At 38.6% G+C, this 20,633-nt stretch overlaps 2 protein-coding genes across 5 annotated transcripts in view; one reads left to right on the forward strand and one right to left on the reverse strand.

The window, feature by feature from the left end:
• Nucleotides 1-10,098, reverse strand: part of rbks (ribokinase) — a 40,714-nt gene extending 30,616 nt beyond the window's left edge. For 2 of the 3 annotated variants that reach the window (XM_066703224.1, XM_066703204.1), the window contains exons 1-3: nucleotides 10,028-10,098; nucleotides 7,857-7,951; nucleotides 706-838 (exon numbers count right to left, since the gene is read on the reverse strand). In XM_066703224.1, coding sequence (XP_066559321.1) covers nucleotides 706-838; nucleotides 7,857-7,930 — 207 coding nt within the window. In that variant the 5' untranslated portion in view covers nucleotides 7,931-7,951; nucleotides 10,028-10,098. The remainder of the gene's footprint in view (nucleotides 1-705; nucleotides 839-7,856; nucleotides 7,952-10,027) is intronic. The other variant, XM_066703215.1, reaches the window with a different exon arrangement.
• Nucleotides 10,099-10,358: 260 nt separating this feature from the next.
• Nucleotides 10,359-20,633, forward strand: part of babam2 (BRISC and BRCA1 A complex member 2) — a 101,428-nt gene continuing 91,153 nt past the window's right edge. Inside the window, exons 1-5 of one of the 2 annotated variants that reach the window (XM_066703250.1) lie at nucleotides 10,359-10,451; nucleotides 11,692-11,750; nucleotides 11,980-12,122; nucleotides 12,305-12,381; nucleotides 14,283-14,377. In XM_066703250.1, the coding sequence (XP_066559347.1) occupies nucleotides 11,721-11,750; nucleotides 11,980-12,122; nucleotides 12,305-12,381; nucleotides 14,283-14,377 (345 nt within the window). In that variant the 5' untranslated portion in view covers nucleotides 10,359-10,451; nucleotides 11,692-11,720. The remainder of the gene's footprint in view (nucleotides 10,452-11,691; nucleotides 11,751-11,979; nucleotides 12,123-12,304; nucleotides 12,382-14,282; nucleotides 14,378-20,633) is intronic. The other variant, XM_066703258.1, reaches the window with a different exon arrangement.

Raw genomic sequence — 20,633 nt, forward strand, 5'->3', positions numbered from 1 at the left:
TTATGCTGTGGGGGGCATTTTCCTGGCATGGTTTGGGTCCACTTGTCCCCTTAGAGGGCAGGATCACTACAAATCATTACAAACTTATTCTGAGTGATCACCTTTATCCTATGGTGAAACATTTATATCCTGATGGGAGTGGTCTCTTGCAAGATGACAATGCCCCCATTCACAGGGCATGAGGGCTCACTGAATAGTTTGATGAATATGAAAATGATGTGAATCATATGCTAGGGCCTTCGCAGTCACCAGATCTCAACCCAATTGAACACCTATGCGAGATTTTGGACGGACGTGTTAGACAGTGCTCTCTACCACCATCATCAAAACACCAAATGAGGGAATATCTTTTGGAAGAATGGTGTTCATCCCTCCAGTAGAGTCCAGAGACTTGTAGAATCTGTGCCAAGAGCATTGAAGCTGTTTGTGCCGGCTTGTGGTGCCCAACACTTTACTGAGACACCCGTCTGTATATATTTAAAAGTTTACTTTGGAATGAAGGAGATAAAATAGTCTGTGTACTGCACACACGTCTCTCATGGTCCTCTGATGGGACTGAAAGATTGCATACTCACAGAGAACTCTGAGAATAGAGTAACTATGTAGCTCCATCATCACTGGGAAACATAAAGTGTAACTTTTTAACCCCATACTGTCTCTTAGTGACTATGGTGCCACATGCTCAGTGTGAATGGTCTGCAGTACCTTGCACACCATGGCAGTTCTAGCCCCCAGTCGTGCTGCCTGGATGCACTGGTTGGCTCCTTTGCCTCCAAAGCCAATGAAGAACTGGTCCCCGTGGATGGTCTCTCCAGCCTGGGGTAAGCGCGGGGCCCGGCTGTGAGAGGGACACAAAGACACAAGGACCCAAACTCAACATGCAGGGATTATATAGCACAGCACACACTGAGGAAGAGAAATCCCCTAGGACAATCAGGGGTAATTTACCCACATAACAACACACATGTGAACACGGTCATAATGAAAAAGAGCATTCACAGACAGCGCTACACCTACACAATAAGCTACAGCACAGCACAGTGCGAACAAGGGGAAAAGGGGGAGCAGCCAAATCTGACATTACTGTGCTGTACAAGAAGACAACTATAATGAATACATAGATTTCAGTAAAACCATCTTAAATGTTCTTTAAAAAACATATTTTACCCTTTACAGTACAGGCTTGGTTGCTGTTGCATTACCATTGGGGCTCTCTTTAATGGATGACGCAATACTGAAGTGTTTTGTCTGCTGCGAATGTCAAAGTGTCATACCCTGACTTAGCATCACTACCAAGTGTGCGAGCGCAAACTAAGTGTGGAAGAAGTTTCTTGAGAAAGTGGCTACAGTGTTGCATGCTATAACAGGGTCAAAGCAATGTTGTAACAGGGCTCTTGTGTCAATGCCAATGTGAGCAGTAGCCTGCGTAATGTTACAGTCCAGATGCATCCCCGACCTCACGCACAGGAAGCTACAATTGCCTGCAGCTTCTGATTCCATCTCGTCCCAGCTAGCAACGCAGAGGGAAGAGTGATGACTAATGTAAAAATCACTTATCGTGCTTTCTTTAAATAACAAAAACAACAACAACAACAACAAAAAGAAAACACCACCCATTACTCACAGGATTTTCTTTTTTTTTAATTTGAAAAAGGAAAGGAATAACCAGTTTTGGTTTGGCTTGGGTTCAAATCTCTCCAGGTTCAATGGGTGCATCACACTGCTGTGGTAGCTGTCATTAACTTGTTTTTCTCATAATGCTATCAAGATAGTCGCTGTCTGTGTCTGTATGAGGAGGTGCTGGCAGTGGTGGTGGTGGTTGGGGGGGGGCGGGTAGCACAGTAAGTTTCTGTGTGTCCAAAACAAGACTGAATCTGTCCTGCCGTTCCAAAACTCTTAACAACAGTGCACTGGCAAGATGTCAGAATGCGTGAGATGTGAACATGTTTTTGTCTACAATTTTTTCAGGATGTCTATGTGTGTGTTTGTTGGGAAGGAGCGCAGAAATCAGAGAGGTGTGTTTAATAAGATCTTCAAGCGAGAGAACATACAATGCTTGCAATTTGGTGAAAGCTGCCTTCTGACTAACAGACAGATATTTGAAGCTAAGGTTCTTTATTTTTCCTCCTGTTCCACAGTAGATTAGCTGCTGTAATCCCATATTGAACAAACACGTATTTCTGACATATGATAGAAATGTGTGATCTTTCTATTTTTCATCATTAACCCCTTTTTTGTAAATTTAAAACACAGTAAATGGGATGCAATTCAACTATATTTTAGTCTGTAATGCATCTAGCCTATTTCAATGAATGTTGTAAATATATATAGTGGGGTTCATTTCTACAATATATTTTCAACATATATAATAAATATATACATCCAAACTAACAGATATTGAAACAATATTTCCTATATGGCATTTGAAAAATATAAGGGTCACACATTTCTACCAAATATTAAAAACATATATTTGTTTCCGAAGGGGATTTCTGCTTATGCTCAGAAGATTAGACCTCAACCCCAGGGATCTCCATGTGGTCTGTTCACACAAGAAGTCAGTGGGGCAGTGAGAACAGGAAGTCTAATAGGATCTCTCTCGGCCTGAAAACACACACACACACACACAAACACACGCACGCAAGCACAAAGACACACACACACACACACACAAACACACGCACGCAAGCACAAAGACACACACACACACACACACAAACAAACAAACAAACAAACACACACACACACACACACACACACACAAGGAGAAACATGAGATCTGGACCCTTCCTATCAGATTTGATATCAATTGAAATTTGTTGTTTGTTAATAATGAAGTTAAAGATTAAAACATAGATAAAAGAAATACAAAAATGATAAATGGGAAAAAAAAACAAAAAAAACACCACACCTCCACATTTTCAGACGACTGACACCTGGCTTTGTTCAGACAGAAAGCCTGCCATTGTTGTCAGGTCTGAGTGGCAGGCCTTACTCAATGGCTTAGTGACTAATGCACACTGTTCCTAGTGGGTTACAACTCAATCTGACAATCACTGATTGTTTCTTTGGAGATCAACACAGCCGCCGCACTGTGAAGTATACACTATGCAACAGTATTAGTATGTTCTCAGTGTCTTAAAGAAATTAAACAGATAAAGCCTGAAGCATCCTTTGCTTTGAAGTCTGCAACCTCTTTTTTTATTGCAGGACCGTGCAGCTGAAACGTAAAAAAATCAGGAAATACATGGAAGAAGCATCACATTAGCTTACTCTGAAGATGATGACAAAGCTTACAATAATGGACTGACATTGGCTCCATTATTTCCATTCATCACATTAGAAAACTATGATGATGTAAACTGTTATTTGCACTGTTCTGCATCAGTGTGGTGGAGGTTTCTTTACTTTAATGCTTTCACAATATTCTGGAAGATCAAGAGCTTCTGAAAAGAACAGGAGTGGTAAAGAACATTTTGGATTTCAAGGCACAGACACCTTTTGTAGTTATACAAAGTTTATGCATTTGTTATTTTCAATAATGGTCACTGTTTTCCTGTTATTTGGAGTGGCTCTCCAATCCTTACTAATATGTCAAAGAAACAATAGTATAAATTATTAAACAAAATAAAAGTCACATGTAAAGGTTTAAATAAAGCAGAAATATATTATCTATATTATTTACATTTCATCTTTAAGAAAAAGGAACGGTGGCTCATAACAGCACACCCAGAATTTCTAGCTAGACTTCATTCTAGAAGAGTTCCACAGATGGTTCGAGCACTCAGCCCTCCTACACAACACAAGGTGAGACAGGACAAAAGGATCTCACACTCCTCTCCCAGTCGAGGAACATTAACTTTAAGCAGGGCTCCAGAAAATGAATGCTTGGTTGTACACAAGCTTAGCAAATTGTAGCCAGTAGGGACGTAGGGCAATGAGCAGGAGCTTTGCTTGCATATGGTTGCAATTTCGTTTCAGATTTTATTACTGGAGCACTTGAATTCAGATCTTATGGAGGGGGGGATTACAATGGACAGACAAAAAGGACAAGAAGTAGGATATATATATATATATATATATATATATATATATATATATATATATATATATATATATATATATATTTTTTTTTTTTTTTTATATGAGTCCTGGTAATGGATAACAGGAAACCATGCTAACAGCTCAGTGCTTGCCAGGCAGTAGGTGGCACTGTGCAGCTTTGGCAGGAGGAGACAGAACTGTGTGTTGTAATGAGGGAGCCACTGCATCTGTTCTGACCGCAGAAATATTAGAAAAACAGAGTCAACAGGATTTCAGAGATCAAAGCCATGCATATCACTTTGAAGGGATAAATAAGTCTTAATTTCACCCCCCCCCCTAAAAAAAACACACAAAAAAAACAAGTTTTGCAGCTTTAGAACAGCAATTCCTGTGGTACCCTCCCAAAGCACTACACTGGCTGATGTTTGCATAAACAAAAAAAAAAAAAACAGATCCATATGTATTTTATATGGTAACTTTGTGATATATTTGTGAGGAAACAATAGAGAAAACTTGGGTCCTCACACTGCCATTCACTGAATGAATCAGAAAACGTGTCTGTACTTGTCTATAACAATATGGAAGTGGATGTTTAAAAATACTGCTAGGCACATATTGCTCAGATCACTGCTGCAAAATTCTGGTTGGCAAAGGGACAGCATGTGATATAATTGATTAAGGATATGACTTAACAACTACATTTAACATTTAACACTTTAAAGAGATGCATTGCATGCTCAAATTCCTCATCACAGTTTGCAGATGCAGACTTCAAGCAGGTTGCCCAATACAAAGTCAATATCTCTGATCATTCAGTCCTTGTTATGTGTGAGTGAAGAGAGATGAGTTAACTAGTTAACTAGGACTGCACTGCAGCTCTATTGGTTGGGGGTAAAGTGTCTACTTATTTGTTCTTATCCAAAACCATTGAAATTGCAGATATTACATTTGGGCTATCAACCCTCTGGGGTCAATATTAGGTAAAGGTCATGACCCAATTGTGAGAGTGACATACGTAAAACAAACTTCCTGTTACGAATTTGCACATCCTTTCATGAACGTTGGTTGCGAAAACTTGTCCTTTTCAAACACACAGGATTGTGTAATTCAAACTTGTTAAATTGACATGAAGTATGTTTCATTTTTTAAATTATTCTTATGTTCATTTGTTTGATTTAAAGTTAAGTGCTGTTTCCTTTTTTGGAGTACTTTGAGTGAATCAGAACATTACATTTAATTTGCCACAGCTATGAAACATTTAACCATGGTGTGTAGGTGTGTACTGCACTGCACATCAGATGGTCTCAATGTCGTTGGTCTGCTGGTAGTTTCTCTGTGAAATAATTGTGGTTAAAGGCATCACTTTCACCCAGTGATATGTGGAATCAGAGCTGGACAACTGATTACAGGACATACATGGGAATTTTCTTTTTCTCACTGTTATAAACTAATATATTATAATCTATTGTTTTATAACAGTGAATTGTTATTTCTGAATAAAACCTACAATAACAGTAGTATTTATTAGTAATAATAATACAAATAATAGTACATACAACATTAATGTGTTACATAAGAAGTTGCAGAGTAACACTGTTAGAAACCATTGCAATATAGTGGGTTCCTTACAAGTAAATACAAAATGGGAAAATAATTGTATTTATTCAAACTGAACAAGCCCAGAATTACAGTAATTTTGATCCAAATCTAATCCACTTGGTGCAAACAGCTGCAGGGCTTCAGTAAGCAGGATATGAATGGTCTTGACAGTTCCACCCTGTGACCAGTGCCTTTGACTCGGACGCAGACAGTGTATTAATAACACGGTGGAATGGAATAGTGGAAATGTATGTCAGCTGTCCCTAACCACCACACACAGATGGCCTATGGACATCTTATCCATTTAAAGCTGTTTGGAAAGAACCTAAAATTCACACTGTGTTTTTCCAGCTTTTATTTTAAACTATGATGACTGTGCATTATATATTTAACATGTAATTCGTCAAACAGACACATGCATATTGGTCAACTGTACATGAAATCATAATTTACATGAACGATATCGATCTACCTATCTATCTAACTTGTTTATTATTGTGTGAATAATAACAATATTAGTGAAGAGTGTGATCTGCTGTCTCTGCACTATCGAGGTCATGCTACGAAGCTAGGTGTGAACTGGTACTGTACTGTCGGCCTGCAAAATCACAGCCAGGAGGCCAGGAAAGGGGAAAGGGAGCTTTTAAAACCAAAGTCTGTCATGCTATCAGGACCACAACTGCAACTGTGCACTCCATGAGCTGTAGACTGGCACTGCAGAATGTTGTCCATTTACCAACAGTAGAAGACTGGGGACACTTGTTTTAGAGTGAATACCAGAGCTGGCACAAATATGTACATACACTCACCTAAAGGATTATTAGGAACACCATACTAATACTGTGTTTGACCCCCTTTCGCCTTCAGAACTGCCTTAATTCTACGTGGCATTGATTCAACAAGGTGCTGAAAGCATTCTTTAGAAATGTTGGCCCATATTGATAGGAGAGCATCTTGCAGTTGATGGAGATTTGTGGGATGCACATCCAGGGCACGAAGCTCCCGTTCCACCACATCCCAAAGATGCTCTATTGGGTTGAGATCTGGTGACTGTGGGGGCCAGTTTAGTACAGTGAACTCATTGTCATGTTCAAGAAACCAATTTGAAATGATTCGACCTTTGTGACATGGTGCATTATCCTGCTGGAAGTAGCCATCAGAGGATGGGTACATGGTGGTCATAAAGGGATGGACATGGTCAGAAACAATGCTCAGGTAGGCCGTGGCATTTAAACGATGCCCAATTGGCACTAAGGGGCCTAAAGTGTGCCAAGAAAACATCCCCCACACCATTACACCACCACCACCAGCCTGCACAGTGGTAACAAGGCATGATGGATCCATGTTCTCATTCTGTTTACGCCAAATTCTGACTCTACCATCTGAATGTCTCAACAGAAATCGAGACTCATCAGACCAGGCAACATTTTTCCAGTCTTCAACTGTCCAATTTTGGTGAGCTTGTGCAAATTGTAGCCTCTTTTTCCTATTTGTAGTGGAGATGAGTGGTACCCAGTGGGGTCTTCTGCTGTTGTAGCCCATCCGCCTCAAGGTTGTACGTGTTGTGGCTTCACAAATGCTTTGCTGCATACCTCGGTTGTAACGAGTGGTTATTTCAGTCAAAGTTGCTCTTCTATCAGCTTCAATCAGTCGGCCCATTCTCCTCTGACCTCTAGCATCAACAAGGCATTTTCGCCCACAGGACTGCCGCATACTGGATGTTTTTCCCTTTTCACACCATTCTTTGTAAACCCTAGAAATGGTTGTGCGTGAAAATCCCAGTAACTGAGCAGATTGTGAAATACTCAGACCGGCCCGTCTGGCACCAACAACCATGCCACGCTCAAAATTGCTTAAATCACCTTTCTTTCCCATTCAGACATTCAGTTTGGAGTTCAGGAGATTGTCTTGACCAGGACCACACCCCTAAATGCATTGAAGCAACTGCCATGTGATTGGTTGGTTAGATAATTGCATTAATGAGAAATTGAACAGGTGTTCCTAATAATCCTTTAGGTGAGTGTATGTAACTCTAGCAAAGAAAAATCCAATAGAAAGACAAATAATTATCCCAAATTACTAATGACTAATTACCCATTGCTGCTTTTAATAGAGCACTTATATTAAAAACTAAAATCAACTATTTGCTCATATGGAAATATTTTCACATTAAATGTGAAATTTTCACAGGGCGGTGCTGTGCAGGAACTCACCTCACAAGGTCAGTCATACAGGAGCCCACTACCACTACATCATAGCCCCCCCCAGCCTCACTGCCTGCGGACATGCTTTCCTCTCACTGACTCTGCTGGGTAAACATAGAGATACAACATGAGATCTTCAAAACAAAAAACAAATTTAAAAACCTAAATGAACGTATCTACGACATGTCTCACAAGAATCTGCATTAATATCTGGTCACTGGTTTGATGGACTCAGTGTTGAAGGCTTAATACTACTGAACATTACAAAAACAAACAAACAAACAAAAAAAACACACAAAAAACAACAACTCTATACATGTACATTCTTTGTCCAAATATTAACCATTACACTTCTTATATATATATATATATATATATATATATATACACACACACACACACATACTTAAGCAAAAGGCTACTTAGGGGATTAAATAGACTAGTCTGAGATGAGGATTTACTATCATTCAGTATCTAGATATTGCAAAATATCACTTTTTTAGCTAGCTAGCAGAGTTTTCATAAAACAGGAACTGCTGCCTGGTCAACTGTTGATTTAATTTCTGGCTCATTATGAAAATACTGAAACTGTTTTTTTTTTAAACTATTATTAAGGTGTAAAATTACTTTTATAGGATAACATTTATGGAACAACTTGAAATTCAACATTGGACACTTTCATTACTGTTTTTATTTTTAAATGGAACAGTACTTTCCCCCTAAAAGTAATATATCCATATGTTAGATTGATAGATGCACATCACAGTGTGTAAATGTGAATGTGCCCGTGAAGATCTTGCAGCCCACGCATTACCACAGACTGCGCACTGCTGGCTCAATGGATATATGCCAGATTTAAAAGTTATAAATTATACATAAAGTATACAATTAAGGCAGAATAAAATGATGTACACAAAAATAAAGATTTATGTAATTTGTGCATGAATCTTCCCAGCTATTCATACTGTTTTTAGGAAGGAATTTAAAATTCATGATTTAAGATACACTTTCTTAATCTCAAATAAGATGAGAGGTGTGAGGGGAGCCAAATGGCTATTTTCATGTGATGTATTAAAATGTGTCTCTTATTTTAAATAGGGGGATATTCATAATGAATTACATTACTTTTGTTTGTGTATCTCACCTTGGCTCACACAAGTAAAAAAATATGTATCAAGACTAAGCCAGGACAGCTGCATTTAAAAAAACTAAACTAAACTGAAAGCATGTTCTAATAATCTTGTTTAAAATTCACTGACACAATAGCTGAATGTGTTTCTAATCTGAAACTAGCACTTGGGTCATCGCCTGCTGGAAGTGTTTCATGTTGACAGTACAGTTTGGATCTAGAGAGTGCTGGTAAACAATACCATTAGCACAGTGCTTCCCAAGCTAGGTACTGAGGACCCGCAGCCTCTTCTGGCTTTCACTTCAACCAAACTCTTAATTTCCTTATAGAGCCTTTAGTTTATATTATTTCTTAACTGGCTATGCAAATGGATCTTAGTCCTTGGTTTCAGAAATACTGTGAGGTGTGATTTTGCCAGAGCAAGCAGGATGCTGTTCAATCTGTCCTCAACTGCTGTTCTCTTCATCCTATCTAAAGAGCTCTCAGTAAGTTACAAATGTATGATGCTCTGACCCAGGTGGTCATCATACTGAATCAAAATAATGCTCAACTGTTCCAGTTGCATACAACTGATTATTGAAACAGCTCCCCAAAATGAGTTAACACCATGTTCTAATGCCAGATTGGTTTATTATTATCAGTCATTATTATAATTATTATTTTGAAGCAGTATCCAGGATACGTTATTCCGTTCAGTACTAATTCAAACCAAAGAGGGAAACATTAAATTAAATTATGTAGCAGGTCCTGCAGCTTCGGTTAACTGGATTTGCCAACACAAATAAGCATTCAACATCTGTTTGTATGCGTCATCCATTTCGTTTCGTCAATATTATATTGATTATGGAAAACACACGAATGCTTGATAAAAAGTTTACACAGAATTGTTTTTTTCTATGTACGTTCTGTGACATAAAATCTGTAATGATTTATCTTTGTATCCATTACTGGATCATCCCCACACACAATATTTCACGAATGCTGCCAGAATTAACCTTTTTTCTCGTTTTCTTTTACAACAATACGTTTATGTTTAAGGGTACAAAATTACCGATTCTGGGTCTGTCTTGCAGCTGTAGACAGTAACGTGTACTGTACAAAGTGCACTAGGGTCAGTAAAACAGGCATCACTTAATAACAGTGTGTCTGCATAAAGACCTCATCTCCAACCCTACGTTTCTGCCTTTTTAATATTATCAATATATGTTGCTTAATTAAACACAAATTAACACGAAAATAAATATCAAATATTTTAAAAAATAAACGATGTTTTATATTTTAAACCAATATCACATTCATAAAATATATACAACTGCTGCAATACATTCAGTCAGGCATTATCGCGGACAGCCCTACGTTTTTAAACATCCGCAGTCCTGAGAACATGTACCGGAAGAGTGGGAAGTGATTGGAGCGGGATGTGTGTAAAGTGTTGACGTATTTAAACATTATCGGATACCCAGTGAAAACAACAGGTATTGACATTTGTCTATTTTGTTTCGTAGCTTGGTTTCCATACGGGCGAGGAGTCACTGAACTGATCTGATTTTAGTGGTTGTGTATTTCACTCAATTTATGATAACATACACACTGAGACCTGAAATATCACTGCTTTATTATTAATTCCAGCAAGTTGAAGGTGTCCGAAAACTTTCAGAGATGACAGTTTTAAGTCGTGCAACTTTGTCCCCCACACGTCACACTAGTAATATTATAAAAGCAATGTATTCTCTCAGTCTGAATCCTTTAAACTTTGGTAGTCAACCTACATCGACTTATACAGTGTGCACTTAACTATGTGCAGTAGCATACTTTTGCATTCTGTCATTTATTATTATTAATAATAATAATAATAATAATTTAAATAATCATGATATTATACATCAATAGTAGGACATCATACAGTTTATATTACTACAACAACCCGTTAGCTACTCATTGGCTACATAAACCCGAATGATGCCACAACTGTGCCTTTAAATAAAAGTTAATACATTATACGTATAAGCAATTGTATTTATACAATACTAACAGAGAGAGTTGGAAAAGCTATACATGCTTATTAACATGACCTTCGCTGCTTTTCAATGTGTATGAAAAATAGCACACACGGGTGCTAAAGTAAGCCCAGCCCAGGTAGACATCACTTGAGTAAATGTGGAAACTATTTTGATGATTAACATTTCACTTATTATATGCATTGATTTTGTGAGAGTTATTTCGCACCTAAGCTGACAGCAGAGACCAAGTCGGCTTTTTCTCCGATTCGAGAATAATTTCTGCAAGTTCACTGTATCTAGTAATAAACACATTATTAAAAAAAAAAAACAGGACAATAATAATAATAATTCCAATCAACAATTACTCTTATTATCATCTTTGACAGATGCACTTTATTATTTTTGTAACGTAAAATTTACAGAGAATTTTCATCACCTTCAGGCTCCCTGTTTGACTGTATTGTAGCTTTAACACTTTTTGACCAGAGAACCTTAGGTTTTTGTCTTTTGTCTTGTTATGGGCTCTGTATCATATTTCATCGCACTTTAAGATCTGTACCAGTGCTTGTATTGTCTTTGTGTGTCAGATTTCTGTTTGTATAGCAATAGGGAAACCAAACAAGACAGATGCATGATGGAAATCAAGACAATTATTGTGTGCTGTAATGTCTTATTTGGTCTCAAGGCAATATTTGTCTGTCCTCCTCTCATTCAGGGATGAGGGCAATAAGAATTTGACTGCACATGCATCTGTGCAGAATTACTCAATATAAGGTAACCATTTAGAAACATCCTGGTGCTTGAAATATCCCGTCACCTGGTAATGCCATCTATCAGAGTCTGGTGTATAGTGCAGTGCAGAAGGAGTTTGCCTGCCTGTAGTTCAACGTCAGATTCATACATGCTAAGTAGGAATGAGAATGTACATGACTACTGTATGTTGCATTTTCTATCTCTCTCAGACACTTACAATTCCCTTTCTCTATCTCTGTCTTTTGCCCAGAGGAAGATGAACAGTATGTCCCCTGAGGTAGCATTGAACCGCATCTCCCCTGAGCTGCGCCCCATGCTGTCCAGCGTGGTCCGGAACGGTCGTGTGGGCCTGGATTCCACTGGCTGCCTCCGCATCACCGATCTGAAGACAGGGTGAGTTAGGACTCTCCGAACCAGGGCTCTCTGAATTTCTTCTTTCCATGGGGACAACTGTACATTTTCTGTGCAGATTATTGTGGCAGACTTTCATATGGGGAGTTCTTTGATTGAGATACTGTAGCTTAAGAGTGTGCTGTTGTGAGTCCTATTCACAGCGTGTGTTTGTAATCCCTAAGGTGCACTTCCCTGACGCCAGGCCCCTGCTGTGACCGCTTCAAACTACACATCCCCTATGCGGGAGAGACACTCAAGTGTAAGTGTGTCTTTATGGGTGGATTTACTTCATGTGATGTAGATGAAGGCTAACAATTCAGTTGAGCCTGTTGAATTGGACAGTATTGCTGTGGTCCACACTAGACGATGTGACCCAGAGTGTGGCAGTGAAGACAGCAAACAGTTTTTGTTCATCTATACCCAAGTGAATTAATTTCTTTAGTGATGGTTGTAGTTACTTAACAGAAAATAATTGGGCTTTAACGGTAACGCTTTCATCATGAATCTAATATTGTATCAGTTGAATTGCCAAATCCTGCAGATTCGATGCCCATGTATGAGCAATCACACATCCCCCAACTTTGATGTCGATGTGGTTGTGCATGTCGAGTGGCTCGTGTGTAGGCAGTCACACACAGCCAATCAGGAAGATGTCCAGAGTTCACCGAGTTCACTTTCAGTAGTTTGCAATTGGTGCACTTTTCCATAACACCTGGTTTCTGTTTGTCCAATCAATAGGTTTCTTTGCCCTCTATTTCACAAACTTAATTTTCTGAAAGATTTTTTTGGTAATTTATGAGCTTTGTTTCCATTGTGTACAACAGTGTCTGACCCTTTGCTGTGAATGTCAGATATAAAATGACACTATGACACATTTTCCATTGGCCAAGGTGTCCTACAGATTTGACCCTGATTACTGCAGCTCTCCTTTATGGCTCTTTGGAAAGTCAATCAATAAATCATTACATGTATTAAGCACTTTTAATGAGTAGCGTTTCAGGGCACTGTACAATACAATCTTACATTAAAACCAAGTGACACAATAAAACAAGTACCACAAATATGCAAAAACTCAGTCTTGCACATAAAATAAAAAACAGAGGAGCACAGTATGTTTATTTATGTGTTTGTTTATTTTTAAATAATTAAATTAATACCGACCGATTGTGAAGATATTAATGCAAAGAGGTGCAAAGATAGAGCTGAGGGCACATCTCCACAGTTGTCCAGCATGAGATGTAAAATAGAAATTAATATATTTATTGATTAATCGATGAACAGAGATATGCTCATTCGACCTGTAGTAGAATGGAGGTCACAGCTGCTCATGTAAATTCAACAACACTAATGTAAATTTAACAACCTCTTTTTATAAGTATATGTGTATATTTACAGTTCGGTCCATAAATATTTGGACAGTGACACTATTGTCATCATTTTGGCTCTGTACACCACCACAATGAATTTGAAAGGAAATAATTCAGATGTTCTTTAAGTATAAACTTTCATCTTTAATTTGAGGGTAGTTACATCCAAATCCAAATTTGGTGTACGGTGTAGGAATTACACCCATTTTTATATGTGGTCCCCCCAATTTTAGGGGCTTAAAAGTATTTGGACAAACTAACATAATCATGAATTAAATTGTGAGTTTCAATACTTAGTTGCAAATCCTGGTGATGCTCTGCCAGGCCTGCACTGCAGCTGTCTTTAGTTCCTGCTTGTTCTTGGGGCGTTTTGCCTTCAGCCAGTGAAATACATGCTCAGTTGGATTCAGGTCAGGTGATTGACATGGTCATTGCAGAACATTCCAATTCTTCGCCCTAAAAAAGTCTTGGGTTGCTTTTGCAGTATGCTTCAGGTCATTGTCCAATGAGTTTTGAAGCATTTGGCTGAATCTGATCAGATAACATAGCCCTAAACACTTCAGAATTCATCCTGTTGCTATATATATATATATATATATATATATATATATATATATATATATATATATATATATGTATATGTATAGATATTAGAGAGAGAGAGACGGAGGTAAGTAAGAAAGAAGTAACTGTGATGGTCAAATAATCAAATCTATATGGTTTGAATGATGGTGGTTGATTTTCATGATCTCTTTCATATAGAGTAATTAAACTCTCCCTGTCTGTCTCCCAGGGGATATCATCTTCAATGCCCGTGACCCTGAGCTGCCCCCAGATTTCATTTTTGGGGAGGATGCCGAGTTCCTGCCTGAGCCCTCTGAGTTACCAGTGAGTGCTGTTCCCACAGTGTACACAATGTTTGGACTACACCTCTAGACCATTCTGATCTTCTGTTATACGTTAATTGTATTCACTTTATTTTGTGGATTCATATTTATGAGTGTTTTTTTTACCCTTATAATATTGTATTACCGTTATTGACTGATAAACCATTTAAATTGCCATAGATAGTGTCTGTTAAATATTATTATTATCATCATCATCAAGATACACGTACGTAGGCATTCAAACACAGACACGTGGCATGTGACTCATGATTTTGGTCAATGGGAAGCAGGACAGGCAGCAAAGAAAAGAGCTCTAATCCAGGAATGTGCTTACTGGGCAGATCATCCAAATTTAATCCCTGTCCTGAGGTTTGTAAACTCCTGGTTATTGAAATCAGGTGCTCTTTGTCTCCCTGCTCACTCAGTTTTGTTTTGTTTTTTTAATCTAATTGAGCAAACAATTGGCAGCCCGTGGAACAGACAGAGAGGGTTTGTCATGACTTATGTTCATAACGCCGGTTTCACTTGTTGATCCTGAGCCCCGACACTCACTTGAGGATACTTGATTTCTTATGGCATGAAGGTGTCCCTTGTTGTCTTTTTCCTTCCTCGGCGGCCATTCGTTTCAAACGGCTTCTCCAGGGAACCCGGGTGACTTCAAGTCTTGATGTCTTGTTTGTCTGGAACAGGAAGTCTTTGCCGAGAATGAAACAAACAGAAAATAAATCCCTTTCTCACACTGCAGTTCAGCCTGTATTTGTATAAAAGACTCAGCTGCTGGGGTCCTACTCTCACCTATCTCACAGCTGCACATTTCTTTCTAATTTGACACCTTTTAAAGTCTCTGCAGTAGTACTAGGTCATAAATTACTTCTCCACTGGCCTGCTTTATCTCAGGGTTTAAACAGCATTGTGTCTGCAGGCTATGTCGTTATATTCAATTACAATGATCAAGGTGAAATGGCCTTCACTTTTTATTGTTTTCTGAATCAAACAGGATGGATTACTTATTATCTCAAAAGTAAAATAATTTGAGATACATATTGAGAATCAGTTGACTAATGAATAGTCAAGAGGCAGGAATACAGCCCATGCAGTCACCAGAAACGGTAAGCACCCATGTTGAAATATAATCTATAGAAATAGATTGCCTAAAAATGCTCTGTCTAGCAGAACTGGACAGAGATGATCCTGGAGTACATGACAAGTTAGAGATTAAGGACAGTGACAGTGAAATTATTCAACACTGTCTCAGGCTATTTTAGGACTCATCATCTCAAAAATCCCCTGGTGTGTCAGAGCAATGGCTGTCCATCATTAATCTTTATTTGAAAATGGGGAAGCACCTTGTTCCCAACTGCTGGTGCCTACAGCTCTCTATAATGCTTTTTAACTCTTAAATGCAATGAGAGAGTTTGGGTTATCTAATCCCCAATAGACTACTTTGTCCTTCATCTTGTCCCTTTGATGAATTTAGCATTCCTACTCATTAAAAAAAATATAGGATACTTAAAATGTTTAGACAAAACACACAGACACAGACACACATTTTCTGGGTTACTTTTAAAGGGTAATGATTCTTGCAAAATGAGTGTTGCACTGTATTGTACAGTATTGTATATGGTGTGGTTCACCCAAACCATATGGGATATATAAAACAGAAAGGGACACAGACATGACAGGAATATTAATTTAATGAAAAACAACAACAACAATAAATAAGTAAAAAGAAAGGGTCTTTCATTTCAGGGTGAAACTGACTTGATCTCAGATAAGGCAACCATCTGAGTCAGACTTAGGCTTAATCATGGGTAGCTGTGTGAAAATAACAACAACCGAAAACAGTCTATGCACAATGGGGAAAAACTGTGAGTAAGACCCTAGAAGCAGATGGGGCTGGGGTAAAGATAGATGACAATAGCCTCACAGAAAATATCATAACTGACTCTCTGTGTTCATCATCTTAGGGAATATCCAGCTCCTCGTGGGGAAAAGTAATGACACAGTTCCCCAGTCCAGCAGCACAAAAAGATAATCAGTACTTAAAATGCAGTGCAATGAGTTTATGTGGAATAGCAGTGCTGTCTCTGCAGACCTGTTTGGGCCTCAGGGTGTAGCCATGAAATGCTCCTCTCACTTATGGCCATGGGGAATTCCCCATTTATCAGCACTAACTTACACTGGTTTACTATCTGCTGAGGGTTTATTTGTTTGTTTATTTAATAAATCCTTTATTCATTCATTCATCATGCTTATTTGTAACCTTTTAATTACTAATACTGAGCTAGTTTTCATACATTTAGATTAATGCTAAATGTAATGCAAATATATTAATGTATGCATGCATGTATGTGTAGATATGTACATGTACAGTGGCTCTCAAAAATATTCAACTCCCTTGGACTTTTTCATATTTAATTGTGTTACAACATGAAATCAGAATGGATTTAATCAGGAGTTTTTGCCACTGATCAACACAGAACATGTCCATAATGTCAAAGTGAAAAATATAATCTGCAAATTGTTCTATATTAATTACAAATACAAAACAGACAATAATTGAATGAATAAGTATTCACCCCCTTCAGTCAATATTTGGTACCTTTTGGCAGTAGTTACAGCCATGAGTCTAAGTGGATAAGTCTCTACTATCTTGCACATCTGGGTACATCAATTTTTGCCCATTCTTCTTTGCAAAATTGCTCAAGCAATTGAACAGCAATTTGTCCACAACTTTTTCCACATATTCTCAATTAGATTGAGGCTTTGACTGGGGCATTCCACGACATTTACCTATTTTATTTTAAGCCACTCCAGTGTGGCATTGGCTGTATGTTTGGAGTCATTGTCCTGCTGGAAGATGAATCTTCTCCCAAGTCCCAGGTCTCTTGCAGACTTCAGCAGGTTTTCTTCCAGGATTTCTCTGTACTTTACTGCATCCATTTTGCCCTCTATCTTTACGAGGTTTCCAGGCTCTGACACGGAGAAGCATCCCCATAGCATGATGCTGCCACCACCATGCTTCACAGTAGGGATGGTGTTCTCAGGATGATGTGCGGCGTAAGGCTTGCACCATACGTAGCACTTAGTATTGAAGCCTAAAAGCTCTATTTTTGTCTCATCAGACCATAGAGTCTTCCTCTACTTGGTCTCAGAGTCTCCCACATGCCTCTTGGCAAACTCTAGCTGAGATTTGATGTGTTGTTTTTTTTAACAAAATAAGGACATTTTTGTGAAGTACCCGGGCTATTGTTGCAGTAGCACAGTGTAACCCAGCTCAGCCGTGGAAGACTGTAACTCCTTTAGAGTTGCCATTGGCCTCTTGGTGGCCTCCCTGACTAGTGCCCTTCCTGCCCAGATACTCAGTTTTTGAGGACAGCCTGATCTGGGCAGATCTGTGCTCTGGGGGATATTCAGTGCCTTGGACATGTTCTTATTATCCTTCCCGATTGTTGCTTTTGAAGAACCTTATTCTGGATTTGATTTGAATGTTCCTTCGTCTTCATGATGTAGTTTTTATTAGGAATTGTACTAACCAACTGTGGGACCTCCCAAAGACGTGTATTTAACCTGAAATCATGTGACACACCTTAATTACACAGAGCTGGACTCCATTCAACTAATTACATGACTTCCAAAGACAATTGGTTTCACCACAGCTCAATCAGGTGTGTCATAGCAAAGGGGGTGATTACTTATTCATTCAATTATTTTGTTTTGTATTTGTAATTAATTTAGAACAATTTGCAGATTATATTTTTCACTTTGACATTATGGACATTTTCTGTGTTGATCAGTGGCAAAAACTCCTGATTAAATCCATTCTGATTTCATGTTGTAACACAATGAAATGTGGAAAAGTCCAAGGGGGGGTGAATACTTTTGAGAGCCACTGTATAATATATATGTGTTTGTGTTTCTGTTCTTTGCACATTTGTGATGCAATGAAGCTCAGTAAGTCAGGAATTTGGGAATCTTCAGAGGTGGAAATATCTGAAGGCAAAATGCAAAAAACACGTGCACCGTCATCCACAAATACTAATGTTCGGACGCACGCACGCACGCATGCACACACACACACACAAGCCATGTTGTGCCAAGGACACTGCTATGTTGGTTAACTGCTATAAGGAGCTGACCCACTCTATGTGGCACATAGCTACTCACTGAAGCCAATTTATCCATTAAGGAACCTTTGAGATATTTAATAAGCTGGTAAATCTTCCCAGATACGTTCACTTCCATCCATTATGAGATACAAAACTAACTGCAGTGGGTGTAACTTTCTTGATTAAAGAGAAACCGAAGCATTTTCTTAATGTGTGGAGCTTATTTTTTGGCTTTATGATAGGTGTATTCATGGGGAATATTTTGTTAACATTAACAGCCATTGAACATCATCTTTAATCTAATGTCCTGTCTTATTAATAAACTGTGTATCAGCTTTGGTAACTCATGCCTCTAGTGTTGGCCATAACTTTCATGTGGACATTAATTTACTGGGAAATGCTGTCCTCCATTTGTCCTGTGTTATAGTGATGCAATTAAGAACATGCCAAATGAATACCTCACAGCAGTAACTGGAGGAGATGTCATTTTCTTATTTTCTTATGAGTGTGACCACTGGGTTGCCTGAGAAAACAGAAGTACCGTCATACGTGGGCAGTGGGAGTGTGTGGCTCACATGTCCTTTGTTGTGCTGCAGTGTACCATGTGCTTGGTGAGGTGGATGATGTCAATGAGGGCAAAGTTGGCAGGGACAGTAAGAGCAGTGCAGACAGCTCCATGGTTTGGCCATAAAGCAAAGTTAAGGACACAGAGTGCGTCCTCTCAGGAAATCTCCCCAGTTCTTTGTTGTTTCTTCCAAATTTCTATCATTTCTTCTACACTCATTCGTTCTCCAGGGTAGACAAAACATTGGACTTATTCGAGTATCAATTGATCTACTTCAATTTTCTTAGATTTAACACAGCTGTTAAATATGACTTTTTAGACAGCTGTTGAAACGAGAATAAAATACACACACACACACACACACACACACATGTCTTTTTCCAGGTTATTCCAGCAAGGCTCATCTGGTCTGATTTTCCCACCTTGTATGTGGTCCATTAATGATCTGGGAAAGTAGGTCAGAAACACTAAATATTAAAAGGAAGTGAAGGCCAGTTGTTTTTTTATTAAATGCATTGCACAAATGACAGGAAACAAAACAGGACCAAAGAAAACATCAGTGACAAAACACACACATTGAAATGATTGAGTGCAGAGCTGGATTGCATTATCGGTTCAAGGAGCAATTTCTATACACATTTTACAACAGTACAATGGGACCTATTTAATCATTGCTTTGGTAGTAGAGTGTACCAGATTGTTGGAAGGATATTCCAAGGATTGGTATTAACGTTTGGGGTGCTTCCAAAGGCGGGCATCGCCCTGCCTGGAGAGGAAAAGGAAAGCGACAAAGGATACAAATGATTGTGAGGGGATTTCTGTCAGGATAGATAGAGCTGTTCTGTGGTGCTGTGTGCCAACTGGGCAGAAACACAGTTCATGTGCAGAGCTATAATTAAGGCTACTGTTAGACAGCTCTAAATTGGATTTTAATTAATTATAGCTCCCTGGATATTTATCATATGTAAATCTGTAATAGGCTCACACTAATACACCAGATGATTAGGTTTAAAAAGAACAGGAACAGGCCACACCCAGAAAAGGGTAGGTAGCTGATGTAGCAGATGATAATGGATATAATATTAATCAGTGGCATGGCATGGTTACGTCCTCTTCATTTTGAGCTATTGTTGAGTATGCCTGCCCATATCAACGTGCCTAATGAAGGAAAGACGCTTTCTTCCTGATGTTTGACCCATGCCAAAAAATGCAAACAGTCACGTAGTCTGCTGTCCTGGGCCTTGGCAGTTCCCTCAGTGGGAACAAAAATAAAACTGACACCTAACCAGCGTGCAGTTGGTGCTGAAAAACATGGGCTAAGATTTCACTGCACTGCAACATGATTTACCTCTTTTTGTGTGTGCCAAATCTCTCTTGTAACAGTATGTTTCTTAAATGTCATCTCATGTAACTTCCTATTGGGAGGAATTTTAAATACTTGATACCTATGATGTTGACAGGGCAATTTTAATATTCAGGAAAATGCAATTTACTGTATTGTATTTTTGTTCTTTCTACAAGGAAACTGAGTTCCAAAACCTAAAAGTAACAACACATATTAATTAAATTCCTCCTCCTCTTCC

This window comes from Amia ocellicauda, chromosome 1, assembly GCF_036373705.1.
Source record: "Amia ocellicauda isolate fAmiCal2 chromosome 1, fAmiCal2.hap1, whole genome shotgun sequence".
NCBI classification, from domain to species: Eukaryota; Metazoa; Chordata; class Actinopteri; order Amiiformes; family Amiidae; genus Amia; species Amia ocellicauda.